The sequence below is a fragment of the Anastrepha obliqua genome, chromosome 1 (assembly GCF_027943255.1).
Source record: "Anastrepha obliqua isolate idAnaObli1 chromosome 1, idAnaObli1_1.0, whole genome shotgun sequence".
Taxonomy (NCBI): Eukaryota; Metazoa; Arthropoda; class Insecta; order Diptera; family Tephritidae; genus Anastrepha; species Anastrepha obliqua.
In genome coordinates this window covers 23,020,775-23,035,312 of record NC_072892.1, presented here as the reverse complement: position 1 = coordinate 23,035,312, position 14,538 = coordinate 23,020,775, and the positions used below count along the sequence as shown (strand labels likewise).

Below are 14,538 nucleotides of genomic sequence, written 5' to 3'. Positions count from 1 at the left end.
TTTTTCCATTACTTCCTTTCGCCTGTTAAAACGCGTTCCCCGTAGTGGTTTTTTGACTCGATCAAAAAGACAAACATCGTAGGGAGCCATATTAAGGGAATTCGATGACTGTTGGATAGTATTCGTTTCGTTCTTGGTCAACAATTCTCAAATGCTGATGGCCCTGTGCGACGGTGCCATGATAACGCAATCATAGTGTAAAATCCACGGGTTCTTTCCATACAAATCCCTTCTTTTTGGCGAATTGCTTCACGTAAGTCCCAAATAATAGTCCCAGACAGTTAATTTGTCCTTCTGGCATAAATTTGTGTTATACAATCCCGTTGGAAGCCATAAAAACTATGAGCATCACTTTCTTTTTTGACTGGAAACGACGTGGTGTTTTTGGTATCGGCTCGTTCGTTCATTCTGAGCTCTCAGTCGCCTGATGTGTTAATTGCGTGTCGTATTTATAAATTCACGTCTCATCTCCAGTGATGATGCAATTGGTGAATGTTGGGTTAAATTCAGCTATGGAAATCATGTCTTTGGTAGCTTTTTTTTCATGAAATTCATGTTCTTTGGAACCGAAAGTGGAACCAAATTTGCAGCAACACGCAATAAACCTAAGTCACTAACTACAATGCCCTAAACGTGTTCAAGTTCTCTGCTAGCTCTCTGATGGTTGATTTGGACTTATTGATCAACTTTTCTTTCCTCTTATTGATGTTTTCATCGGTTTTCACTACATTCGTTATACCACTACGAACATCTATTTTCTTTAGTATCATTACCGAAACAGTTTCCCAATATGTCTAAGGTTTTCGAACCACTGAATCCATTTTTAACCCAAATTTTGTACAAACTCGTTATTGCAAATTCAAATCCATTTTTAAATCTGTAAAAAATCGAACACATATGTGGAGGTAGATTTACTCAGGTGTAACTTTAACAAATGTTAAGCAATGGTGATCAAATTTGATAAAAATTTTAATCAGAGATGCGGCAACCTAACAAAAAACAGGGCATAATTCAAATCAGTTCACTTAGAGCACCACCTGGCGGTTGTTCCGGGAAAGAATTAGCTGTCAAAAAGGAGAAAAATTAGGCATCCTGACAGTTATAAAGAAAAGTATTTTTTAAAAAATCGCCGTTAGTGTCGTCTCGTTCAAATTATTTGCTCTAACTTTGATTCTTTCGCCAATCACAATGAAACGTCACCGAGTTGTTCAGTGATGTTAAATTATTTACCAAATTTACGTCTGCGGTAAATCATAGCGACGAAGGCAAGAAAATTGTGAATGTATTAAAAAAAGTGTGCATGTATTGCTATTGGCTTTGTAATACTGCCCCATGCAGACGCCTAATTCTGTTTTATGCAGACATTTTTAATGATTATATTAAGAAAATTGATTTTTTAATAATCCCAAATAATTTACAAAATTTGATAATAAATTTTCACTGGCAATTTCCAATTAATAGCGAATTATTAGGAGTTGCCCTGTACTAAAATTTGTTGTTGATAAAAACCTGAAGTTGGCTAACAGCCGAGTCACCTTATTCCAATAATATTTTTAGATATATCAAAAGTGTCTTTTGACAAATAAATTTTACGTGCGTCGGTGGTGTAATGGTTAGCATAGTTGCCTTCCAAGCAGTTGATCCGGGTTCGATTCCCGGCCGACGCACAGTTACGTTTTTGCTATTCTCACTTTTTTCGTTGCTACTACATTTTTATTATTTTGCATTTTCATCAATATTTACTTTTTATACAAATTTCTCTACATATCTAAATAATCTAATTAAATATTAAGTCGCAGCAACATTCATCTAAACGTCTAAACTCTTCGAAAAAGTGAGTTTTAAGCGCGGTTGCTTGCTAAAGAGGGTTGCTTCTGCTTAGTTTAAATTTACGCACTGAAATCGTTGTTATATTCAAAAAGACAAATTAGCTGAGGCAATTAGCCTTAAATTGCGTCATTGATTTTCGCCGAGAATGTTTTGAATTTGTTTGTGAAAAATACGCTGTGAGGAAAATAAAGAAAAACTTAGCTTTAGAACGAATTTTATCAGTTTATAATTTTATTAGTTTAGTTTAGCGGTCGCTTCTCGGCAGGCAATGACAGTCGCCTTATAACTGTAGGTCCCTGCATTTGCGGAACAACATCAAAACTCACACCACAAATAGGAAGAGGACCTCGGCCAAACACCTGACAGAAGTTTACGCGCCAATTATTATTATTATTTTTTTTAATAAATATATTGAACTTCCCCAGTCAACCCAAATGAGTTTTGATTGCAGCCTGCCTTTGTTTAAAAAAAAAAAAAAAAAAAAAACGTGACAACTTAATTTGCTAATTCTTCAAAGCTTAAGGAGGCAGCAGCTTTTGATCCTTGCATTATTACAACAAAATGCACCTCAAAAGTCGTTGAGGATGCTGGTAAATGAAATTAAAAGAAGTTTTGTTCCAACCAATAACTTTAAGATATTATTCAAGGTGGCACAAAATTAATCATCCAATTTTATTTTTGAATATGTACCTATATTTTTTACTGAATAAAAAAAAAATTTTTGAGTGTTTGAAATCTTTCTTTTGGCCTTTACGCGCTCCATTTCTTGTCTGTTTTTATACTGCAACTGCGAGGATTTACGGGAATAATTTTATTAATTTGGATTAGGATGTTTGATTTTGCGCCACCTTGAATAATCTCTTTTTCGGAATTTTTGTTTTTATGTCAATTGCAACTACGGGCTTCCGCAGCTCACGGAAGAGCGCCTCCACTCGCCCTTCCCAAATTGGAAACAGCGGCCCCACCTTTCTCACTCCTTTCCAGCCTCTTAATTCCTTCATAATGAGTTACAATTCATAAAGAAATTGACTATTAAAACATATTTTCATTGAAAAATCATTATTTTGTTTTTTCTCTATTTAAAATTTGTAATGTCACATCTCTATTTTTTTGTAATTTCGTCTCAACAGATTTCATAGGAGCTTTTGTAGCATAAATTTATTGTCATGTAACTGTTCTCATGTTGGGCAGCCTTTTATATGGATGAAAATGCTCAATACCTCAGGGCAGAAAAATTGCTAAATCAATGCGATTTTTTAACCACTTCAAACTTTCATTTCACCAGAATTTTTCGAGACATTCCGATTATAAGGATGAACAATTTTATGAATTTCTTTTCAATTTTTAATTTTTTGTGTATTTCGCACAAATTTTGGAGCTTTCAGTTACTTGGTTTTTGTTGTAGAGTGCACACAATACTAAAACAAAAAAAAAAAGAAGCAATTTGCGTGAAGCGCATAGCTTCTTCCCAGCGGTCGTAGAATCGCTTATATGCCTTTTTGCCACTAAAACCAAAAAAGATTTTACACAAGTCACCTAATTTTCTTCTAAAACTTGGTAGAAAAGACGTTCGGTTGATGGGCGGTATTAGTACAGGACACAACTGATGGGGTCAACATATGACCAGCATTGGAATCATTGAGAACCCGACTTGCCTGATTTGCCTGTCTTGCTTAGAGGCGGCGGATAGCACTGAGCATTTTCTCTGTTTCTCTTTGATTGTCCTGCCTTTGCTAGAGCCAGACTACGAATTTTGGGCTTCGATGTCATAAAAAATGAATAAATAAATAATTGGCGCGTACACTTCTGTCAGGTGTTTGGCCGAGGAGCTTCTATTTGTGGTAGGCGTTTTGATGTTGGTTCACAAATGGATGTCATGAGAATGAGTAAAATTCGTTCTCTAAAACTAGAGGATATTTTCAGATTTGCCAAAGAATCTGGAAAATTCTCACAGGATCACGGCCTCTGTCTCTATTCTATCCTATCTCTCTCGGTCTCTATCCTATCCTATCCTAACTCCCTCTCTCCCTGTCTCTATTATATCCTACCTCTCTCCCTCTCTCTCTCTCTATCCTATGCTATCTCTCTCTCTCTGTCTGTATACTATCCTATCTCTCTCTCTCTCTATTCTATCCTTTCCTCTCTCTCTCTATTCTATCCTTTCCTCTCTCTCTCTCTATTCTATTCTACCTCTTTCTTCCTGTCACTTCTCTGCTTTTCTCCTTGACTATTAATCCCTTTGCTTTCAGAGCTTCAAATATAATGGGCTTTTTAACCTGAATGTTTTAGGAGTTACCAAATTTGTCGGTGCTTCTTCGTTCGCCTTTTTCAAATTTCAATTTTCAATTTCAGCCAACTCGCCATTTTTAAATAAAACGAAACCGCTTTTTGTTCAAATATATTTTTTGTTCGCAACATTTTACTCATAACACTACAATTTATTAGAAATCGTTTCCATTTCGCAATTAAACCAGCCGCGCTTTGTCATCAATGCAAATTGCTATTATAATTAAATTTGTATCAACTTTTGGTTCATCTCTCTATTCGCCTTTTGGTACTTAAATATAAATTTATGCTTTATTGAATATGCTTAATACGTATATAATGCGCGTGGGTGTGTGAGTGCGTGTGTATAAAGCAAATACAACTCAAGTAGTAGTAAAAATGTTTTGAACGTATAAAAAATAAAAATATTTACAAAATAAATGTTTTACATGATATTTGGGTAAATAAAAAAATAATAATAAATAGAAAAAAAAATAAATAGAAAAAAAATTAAAAAAAAAAATCACTGGGACACAAAATTGAATTACATTTTAATGCGTTTGTATGTAAGTATTAAATTATGTAAATGTTGGTGTATATGTGTGTGTGTGCTTTAACCGTTTGCGGTCGTATTAAATTTGGAAATTGGTGTCGTACCGGTCGGAATTAATTTCCGTTGAAGGAGCGCAGTGATACATAACACGTAAGATTATGAAGGATGAACAAGATTTATTAATTCCATATTTAAACAGAGTATAAAATTAGTATGGTTCCTTGCTGTAGTGGCCGAGTGTCACCGGAATGGTAAAAAAAGCTTTGGTGGCTAAGTAGACATACGACCGCCAAGGGTTAAAACGGTTTGCTGTGTACTCAGGTAATACTTGTGAAGTCAATGTGAAACCAAATTGACTGCGATATTTTTATGAACTACGCAATTTAGAGTTACAAAAACTTTTTATTTAGTCGGACAAAAGGTGTTTTACAATACCAAAAATAATTGTGCATACAGTTGCGCTCAAAATAATAGTAGATACTCCTTAAGATGCTGTTGTATAGGCAGAGACAATAAAAAAAAGTGGTGTTATAACGGTATACGTTAGCACTTGGTGCCGTAATTTAATTTCTTTTCAAGGGTATTGGCTAGGAGTCAGCCAAAATAATAGTAGTGCAAGGAGTCAGCTGCAAAAAAATACATGTAAAATATTTAGTAGTGTTAAAAATTTACAAAAGGATAAGTAAGAAAACTTTTCAGCTCTGGAACGAGGCAAGCACTGCACCGTTGAACAGCGAAACCTTAAAAAAAAAAACTAATTTCGAAAGGAAAAACTTAGAAAGAAGTTGAAGATATTGTGGGCTGTTCACCAACAATGATTTGTAACGCATCAAAATATAAATCCTAACCTGAAACAAGTGGACGGTGTCACGCACTCATTGCTACAGGGTTTGATTGAAAAGTAATGAGCCTTATTTTTTTAAGCAGTTTTATTAAACCTTTTGGCTGATACAACTAATATTCTTCAAAATAGGACCCTTGAGCGTCAATACACCGCTGGTAGCGGTCCTTCCACTGCAGGAAACATTTTTTAAGGGGGAAGTCTACTGTGACAAGGAAAAAAACAGGCTTATTTTCCGGATTTTATTTCTAACAAAATATTCAAAATGGCCGCTGTGGCACTTCTGCAAGCGCAGGTCCGCTTTTCTTAGGTGCCTAAACGGTGTACATGAAATCTTACGTTTCGGTGATCTAAAACAAAAAAAACAAAATATTGTTATCATATACATAGTATTGATTCTCGTCTGACGTAGGATTATGTCGATAAAAAATTTTGGGCGTTGAAAAAAAAATTCTTGAAATTTTTTTCTTTTTTTTTGCCTAAAATTGATGTTACTATTGTTTATAACAATTTAACAAATAACGATATCAAAAAAATCCTATGTCAGACGAGAGACACTATTACAGAGAATATATATAATTAAATTTTTAAGCTGATTCATTTATCAGAACTCGAGATATCGTGTACACCGTATAGAAAAGCGGACCTGCGCTTGCAGAAGTGCCACAGCGGCCATTTTGAATATTTTGACTTAAATTTTTTTTTTCAAAAACTTAAATATATAATAAAGATAAGAGTTTAAATAGATTTCATGTACGAGCAATATTTTGTTAGAAATAAAATCCGGAAAATAAGCCTGTTTTTTCCCTTGTCACAGTAGACTTCCCCCTTAAACTCATCCGCCGGAATCGCGTTCAATTCGGCTGTCACAGTTTTTTGGATCGCCTCGATGGAGTCGAAACGCCTCCCCTTTAGCTTTCTTTTCAGGCGCGGGAACAAGAAGAAGTCCGGAAAGGACAGGTCTGGGCTGTAGGGAGGGTAGGGAAGCACCGGAACCCCCATCTTGGCCAATGCAGAGGTGCAGAGGAAGGCGGTGCGCGCCGGCGCATTGTCGTGATGAAGGGTCCAATTGTTGACGAGGTCGGGCCGAAGCTGGGCGACACGGTTTTTCAGCCGAAGGAGCACTTCTTTGTAAAATGCCGCGTTTACAGTGCTTCCTGGAGGTACAAACTCCTTGTGGACGATGCCTCGAGAGTCGAAAAAGATGATCAGCATGGTTCTATACGTCCTCCCGGCCTTCCTTGAACGACTTGTGCCATCGTTTTACCTGGGCACTGGACAGAGATTGGTCCCCGTAAGCCTCCTTGAATAGCCCAATGGTTTCGGTACTCGTTTTGTTTAGCTTTACGCAAAATTTGATCGAGTTGCTCCAACGATCGCTGCATTTTCGCCACTGCAAAATCCTAACACACTTTTAAAACAGCTTCCACGCGCGGAGCGATGTTGACTGCACCGCTGTTGCCAGCGAACTGCGACCGGTTTCTAGTGGAAGGGGAAGGTCCAACGATCATTTTTCCTCACCAGCCGATTCGGTTGATCGCTTGGCAGACGCTCCGCGCGGGAAGGCTCATTACTTTTCAATCAAACTCTGTAAATCAATGCGTGTAGTGGTTAGGTATTCAAAGAATAATCCTTTCGCACCTGCTACTAAAATTAAAAGTGAATGGAGCTGGAGATAAGCGTGGAAACTATAGCCCTAGAAAAGTGCAATTACTAATTAAAAGGCAAATACAGGTATCACAATGGGCCTTAGCGCCACCGATTGTCTTGTTTTAGACAAGCAACCTGGCTAACATAACCTAATTAAAAGGCACCAAAAAATCAACTACATCCTTTCGAGCGTCATAAATATATACGTTTTGAAAGTATAGTATCACAACAGGAAGCTGACAACGTGGTTTCGTTGTTAGGCCCGGAACTTTTCAGCCCATGTGTTATACGCATAAATTTTTCTTTTTTTCTTGTTCACTCCTCTCGGGAGCATAGGGCCTCGACAAGACTCTTCCACCGTACACATTTACAGCACGTCGTTCTTTTCTGTTGTTTTTGCACCGTCCCATGAGATGTCGGCATCTGCTAGTTCGCGTAGCATCGACCTTCTCCAAGTGATTTTTGGTCGATCGCGACCTCTGCTCCCTTTCGGGTTCCAGTCCAGTGCCATTCTCGTGATGCTATCTGGTGGTTTTCTCAATGTGTGACCTATCCATCGCCACTTTCTGTGTTTGATTTTCCTAAGGATGGGTTTCTCCTTTTTCCTTTAAATTTGATAAAAATTAAGATTTATTTTAAATATTTTTTTTTTAACAACAAAATCATACTACTATTTTTACTATTTTTTTGACAAAGTTCGTATGAAATTTAATTTTAATAACGTTATAATGATTTTTTTTTTAGTTTACTTTCATGATTTTATTGTGAACAAAATATGTATTTAACAAGAAAAAACTCTTACTTCTTCATTTATTTCCCCCTGATTGCGCACTACTATTATTTTGACCGCAACTGTATGTATTTTATGCATGGCAAAGTTAGCTAAGTTAGTATCAATAAAATACTCGCACATATTTTAACAGTACTTTAAAGCTAGTTGAAAATACAAAGCAGGTAATTGAAACAATTTTTGCATGAAAAAAGGTAATTTTAAGGGAACACTTTTTTTTTGTATAACTTCGTTTTTTTTTTTTTCAAAACAAAAAGGCGATACTTCGCATGATTGGCATTTGTGTGGTTTTGTAAACAAAATTTCAAACAGCAAACTCTGTTTTGGTGTTTGTTCTGTTGGTGAGGCAACAACACCTACATATTTCAGTGCTGCTTCGCCTCGTGTAATACAATCGTGTTTTTGTTTTTTTGTTGTTTTTAACAAGTACGAATTCGTGTGCATGTATGGTGTATTTGTGTATGTATTCCATATTTATATAGTTCATAATATTTTTCCAACTGTTAAATATCCGCACATATCAATATTTCTCCGCTTTTCGCTGCTAACAGACATACATAAATTTAATTAGCATATATTTAATTATAAATTTCAATTGCAAAACTTCACTTGAATTTTATTTCACATAATTTCACATATGTATGTAGTTGTAGTTGTAGTTAATTAAAATTCATTAAATTTAACTTTTCACTTTTGTATGCAGCTACTAATTTGAAGAGAATCAGGTGGCAGGCTGGGAGAGCGCTTAAGGGGGAGCATAGCTGGGTCACAGGAGGGCATGGGAGGAGGTGTGGTAGAGCGAAATAGTTATATGTAAATATCTATTAATATTTTTTATGTATAATATTTGTATAACTATGCTTCGCTTGTATATAAATTGTAAATGTCATATTACTTATATCTTCTATCAATTGCAATGTATTTTTTTTTTAATTTTTTTATTTTTATTTTTTTCAAATTGTAAGTATATTCGTACGTAGAATTCGTATTGATAATTTATTAATAGAATTAACATTAATTTGTTAGTTTTGTTACTACTTAAAATGTAAATCTCATTTCAATTTTTGGTTGCGTTCTTATAAGGGCGTCTTGACTACGGCTAAATAATCTATTTTAGTTCAGTTGATTCTTAAAGAAGCAATGCACAATACAGTTCATTAAAAGAATTAGTATTTTTTTGTGTGTTTGAAATGCGTGAAATGACTTGTAATGGAAGTTTTTTTGCTTTAAGAAAAATGAGTGAGAGTTATAACAAATTTTCGTGCAATTAAATATATTTGCAAATATCAAACGTTAAAGACGCTGAAAAGTATGTTAAGATAATTAAAGACTTTCAATGTTTAAAAATAAATTAAATTTAAACGCATATTTTTGTTCATATTTACTTCAGGTGGATATTTAAATGCGGTTTAATTGATATTTTTAATTAAAAAAATATAAAATGAGTTGAGTTCTAACGGCCTTAGCTTTTGTTAATATGACTATAAAAAATAAAAGTAATATCATAAACTTTACGGTGAACTATAATTAAGTATAAACGTTAAAGTAGTAAAGGGTGATCAGCTTGGAGATACTTTTTCCAATAGGGCTATTTTCACAGATCAAGCGTGACTACAGTCAAACTAAATGCATAATTTTTTCAGTATTCATTGACATTTCATAGAAAGACGTACGCCTCAACAACGTATTCTATTACGAAAATCGACGCTCAGTGAAAAGTGTTCAACGCGCGCGCCCAGGCCAACTTATGGTGTTCAGTAATGAGGCTTAAAGGCTACGTCAATACGAAAAATTGCCTTATTTGGGCTGAAGAGCAATCCGAAGCAATTCAAGAGCAGCCTTTACATCCATTGAAAACAACCGTTTGGTGCGGAGGGATAATCGGCGCATAATTCTTCAAAGACCAGGCTGGCGCCAATGTAACAGTGAATGGCGAACGCTATCCCTCCATGATAAACTTGGTTGACTTTTTGATGCCGGAAATTGGAGCCCGTGATCTCCACAACATTTGTTCCCGTGAAGCAATGGATTTACTGCGTTGCCGTTTCGGTGAGCAGTTTATATCTCGTCTCGGACCAGTGGATTGGCCACCAAGATCGTGTGATATCACATCTCTGGATTTTTATTTGTGTTGGTATGTAAAGTCTAAGCGCTTTGTGGATAACTCAGCTTCGATTGAGGCATTGGAAGCGAACATTTATCAAAGTTATTCAGGAGATACCGACCAAAGTCCTGCAGTGAGTAATTCGAAATTGGTGTTTACGCCGCAGTTGCGGCCAACATTTGAAAGGAATTATCTTTAAAAAATAAATGTCATGAATGATTATCAATAAAAATATTAAAGATTGTCCAACCAATTTGAATTTTCGTCGTTCTTTTTTAATTTAAAATCCGATACCTCTAAATTGATCACCCTTTATAAATTCACTCACACAAAAAATAAAAACAAAAAAACAAAAAAGATAAAATAGAAGAAAGAAAAAACGAGAACAAGGAAAAAAATAGAACAATAGAAGAAAGAAAAAAAAGAGAAAAAGGAAAAAAAAGAAAAAAAGGAAAAAAATGTGTATAAAATCATTTGTGTGCAATCAATTCGAATTTTCATTATTTTAATCTGATACCTCTAAATTGATCACCCTTTATAAGTTCATTCACATTCTCACACAAAAAAACAAACAAAAAATTGAAAAAAATGTGTGTAAAATTAATTTGCGTGCAATCAATTTGAATTTTCATTATTTTAATTTAATTTAAATCAGACCTCTAAATTGATCACCCTTTATAAGTTCATTTACAAAAAAAAAGAGAAAAAAGAAAAAAATGTGGGTAATATTCGAGTTTAGTTCATGTAAAAACATAATAAATTCGTATTTATTAACATTTATATAAAAATACTATTTAAATTATATAAGAAAAATATATAAAAATAAAAAAATTGTTCCTTTTGTTCATTTGTTCTTTGAATGCTTTAAAATATAAAAAAGTTCGTATTTATTAACATTTATATACAAATACATACTATTTAAATTATATAAGAAAAAAAATATAAAAATAGAATTTGTTCATTTGGTTCATTTGTTGTTTGAATGCTTTAAAATATAGAAAAAAATGTGCATAAATAAAAATTCCCTAAACATCAAAACAAACACATAAATGTGTAATAAAATATAATAAATTTCAAGAAATAGCTGCAACCGCTGACCAAATTAGTAAGAGTGACTGCAGTGCCGACCAAATTTGTATATCTCAATAACATCTTAACGTCTTCCTTTTGTTCGCACGACTAGATGCCTTATATGTATGTACATATGGCCGTACTGTACAGAGTTTTGTATGTATGTATGCATATTTTAAATGTATAATGTATGTATAAACTAGTAATACAAATATATATGCCTGTATATTTATATATAACTACTATGTATTCACCTTCATAACTACTATATGTATGCAAATATGTACTCTATATGAATGTATGCACATGAACGACAACATATGCTTGGGTGTATGGATGTGTGTTGCTGATGCTGATGCTTTTAGAATTTGCATATGCACGCCTCGTCCACGCTACTGCCTCGTTTCGCAATTTCGCATTTGTTCGTTTTTGAACAAATTAAATTGTGCATTTATATGCTTTATGCAAAATACTTTCCAATTTATACGAATGTAAATTAAAAAATTTCGTTTTTTTTAGCTAATTTCTAGCTGCTTCACATAGTTGTCTTCTACTTTACTGGTCGCCTAAACCGTTGTACCGTATGCGTTGAATACCGCACGCGAACTGTCCGTATCCAGGGAGATGTCCTCGGGACTCGCCAAATCAACGCGCACATTTGAGTTGGTGCGTCGACGCGCCGTTTGCGCTGCTCCCCAATTACTAAGTGTCCAATGGAAGCCGGACGTTTGGACTGGCTCCTCGGCCACCTTTACTTGCGTGCAAACCTATCGATGGCACCGTCATGTATTTCCATATATATGAAACTAATTGTAAGTGTTCGTGCAACTCACCTCGCGGTTGACGCAGGGTAAGGTTTCGGTGCCATTGCCTACGATGCCCGAGCCCGAGCCGGAATCACGTGTGCTCCCAATACTACTACTAGTAGCTAACGAGTCATTACTAGAGTCAGCTACAGCGCCACGATAGCGCGCAACCGACTGCACAGCCTGCAAAATGAGTAAAAAAATATCGACTTAATTTAACTTGTTTTTTATTTTCATATTCTACACCCACTCACCATCACATCACCGCCTTGACAATCCTCAATCGACTTGAGTATTTCCCATACAAGCTCTGAGTCGAGCGGTATAGGATGTTCGGAGTCGCGATTGTGTATAGCAATGGCAATGTGTACTGGATGCGGCACAGGCAAAGGTATAAGCAGTTTCTCCGTGACGCTCTTCTCATCCGATTTCTTTTTCCATGGACGCCAAGGTTTAAGCGGTTCGGGTGTTTTCGTATGCTGCGAGCGATGAGCGCGCACACGTGGCGTCGTCAAACCGACGGACATGTCTCTGTGTCGCGGTCATAAGTAATTCATTAATAAATTCCATTTTACTCTGTACTTTTTGATATCGGTTGCACTCACCTCTTCTCTGGCTTTCTGAAAGTCAGCGTGATTCGTGAACGTGGATTGAAGGCCGTCACTTCGAGAAAAGGTAAGTGCACCTGCACATTACCACGCGGCGCATACACGTTACCCAGTAAATCCAATCCTTTGGAGCCTATCACATCGGTAGCGTTTTGTACCATTTCTGTGTAACGTGTCAAGTCAAGCGAGGGATGCGGTTCTAGTTTAAAATGTGTATCGTTTTCAGTCAATGGCGTTAGAAAATCTAAGCTAAATATTTCGGTATACATAAGTCCGGCAAGACCGGGCCAGTCGTTTACGGTAAGACCCTGAAGTAGAAAAGTCAAATGAAATTCATCTGAACTGCGATAATTGAGAAGAGTTAAAAATGTGTACCTTATTATCCCAAAAGTCCTCCTCGCTTATGGAGAGCCTTGCAATAACATGCGACGGATAGCATTTCTCTAAAATATGGGCGGCCAGTTGTATGGCAATCTGGAATGCAAGTAAAAGCTTAAATATCGTACGAATTTCTTCTGGCACATTTCATTCAATATTAAACTTAATACAGTTGTGCACATTTTATTAACATTTTAAGAAAGAAAAACAATATGAATCAACCTTAACCTTTCGTTGGGCACCCGGGTCTGGCCAGATTGGCTTTTTCGACTTTGCACGTGAATTTAACATATTTCTGTTATAGCTAACGACTTGAGCTTCCAGGTAACTTTATAAAATTAAATTCTCTATCGATTTACGGTTACAACTTTTTAAAAAGGATACTCGAACAGGACAGAACAAAAGGCCAGACCCGGGTGCCCAACCGAAGCCTTCAAAAGATGTCCAAATGCGGGTTAATCACCTTTAATTCCGTGGTATTCAATTTGATGCGAGTTTTCAATTGTGTCGTCAGCGCGGTTTGCAGTTCTCGTCTACGCTTTTCTAATTTCTCGTGCAATGTGCTCATAAGGTCGTGTGCCTCACGATCCAAAGCCAGGTAAGGTCCTGTCTTCGCCAACTGGGCTGAGAAAGGGCCAAAGCAAGCTTCTACAAATTGACTAAAATCCTTTTGTGGCTGCAGTATGATGCGTTCCATGGCGTGCTGATATGCCTGTAGTTCATCCAATTCCATTTTCGCTTCAAATGCTGCCAAAGCTTGTTCGGGTTTAATTATAAAATAGTAATCGAGGGCTAGACCAGGGCCAGCAATACGTCGAACGGCAAGACTATCGGAAGCGGGCACACGTCCACATTTCTTGATGAACAAATGAAAAGTCAGGGAATCCCAGAGTAGTCGCAGCGAATAGCGTGCAACGCCAACTAATAACGTGGCATAAATAAAATAAAATTGGATGTAATAAATTCATTGAACCGTGCAACAAAAATCAACTTTCTTTGTTATTCAGGAAAAAATGTACATGCACTTGAATCTATAGATTTTATATGGTTATGATGCGTACAGAATTTTTCAATTTCTCATAAATTTTGTTTTTTTTGAAGGACTTTAAATTTTCTAAGGGGAAACGTAACGGTGGTGTCCATGGCGTATACTTTCTTTCAGAGCATGAAAGCTCAACTAGTTTTGCGTTTATTTATTTTTACTATTTTCTATTTATTTAATTTAATTTAATATTTAATTTATGTATTAATTTATTTGTAAACAAAAAATATTTATTTCCTCTTAAGATATTTAACACCTGAGGTAGACCCAAAACTTTCAAACCAAAACACTTTACACGATTATTTGAATAAATAGGACACACACCGATAAAATGAATCCTATATACAACATTTCAATTGTCAACAGTACAAGCTGACGATGTGGCATTAGTGAAGGCTCTCGCATTAAGCTTTAGTAAGCCACTTCTAGCTCTTATGGCACACGCCGAGAGCTCATCATTAAAATAAATTGATCCTGGCGACCCCAAATGTGGATAAAGATCATGTGTTAATGTCTTTTGTGTCATTCAGAAAAAGCTAGCAGTTCCTTCTGAATTAATTTATCTATTAATAAAATCCATACCTACACTATTGTATAATA

At 35.8% G+C, this 14,538-nt stretch overlaps 1 protein-coding gene and 1 non-coding gene across 4 annotated transcripts in view; one reads left to right on the top strand and one right to left on the bottom strand.

Moving 5' to 3' along the window:
• The first annotated feature begins 1,595 nt into the window (after positions 1–1,595).
• Trnag-ucc (transfer RNA glycine (anticodon UCC)) lies at positions 1,596–1,667 on the top strand. The gene has a single exon. It is a non-coding gene; the product is annotated as a tRNA-Gly (tRNA).
• Positions 1,668–10,995: 9,328 nt separating this feature from the next.
• The window catches only part of LOC129245664 (uncharacterized), a 40,642-nt gene continuing 37,099 nt past the window's right edge, over positions 10,996–14,538 (bottom strand). For all 3 annotated transcript variants that reach the window (XM_054883991.1, XM_054884000.1, XM_054883984.1), the window contains exons 9-14: positions 13,360–13,817; positions 12,894–12,992; positions 12,516–12,826; positions 12,165–12,441; positions 11,938–12,093; positions 10,996–11,871 (exon numbers count right to left, since the gene is read on the bottom strand). In XM_054883991.1, coding sequence (XP_054739966.1) covers positions 11,671–11,871; positions 11,938–12,093; positions 12,165–12,441; positions 12,516–12,826; positions 12,894–12,992; positions 13,360–13,817 — 1,502 coding nt within the window. In that variant the 3' untranslated portion in view covers positions 10,996–11,670. The remainder of the gene's footprint in view (positions 11,872–11,937; positions 12,094–12,164; positions 12,442–12,515; positions 12,827–12,893; positions 12,993–13,359; positions 13,818–14,538) is intronic.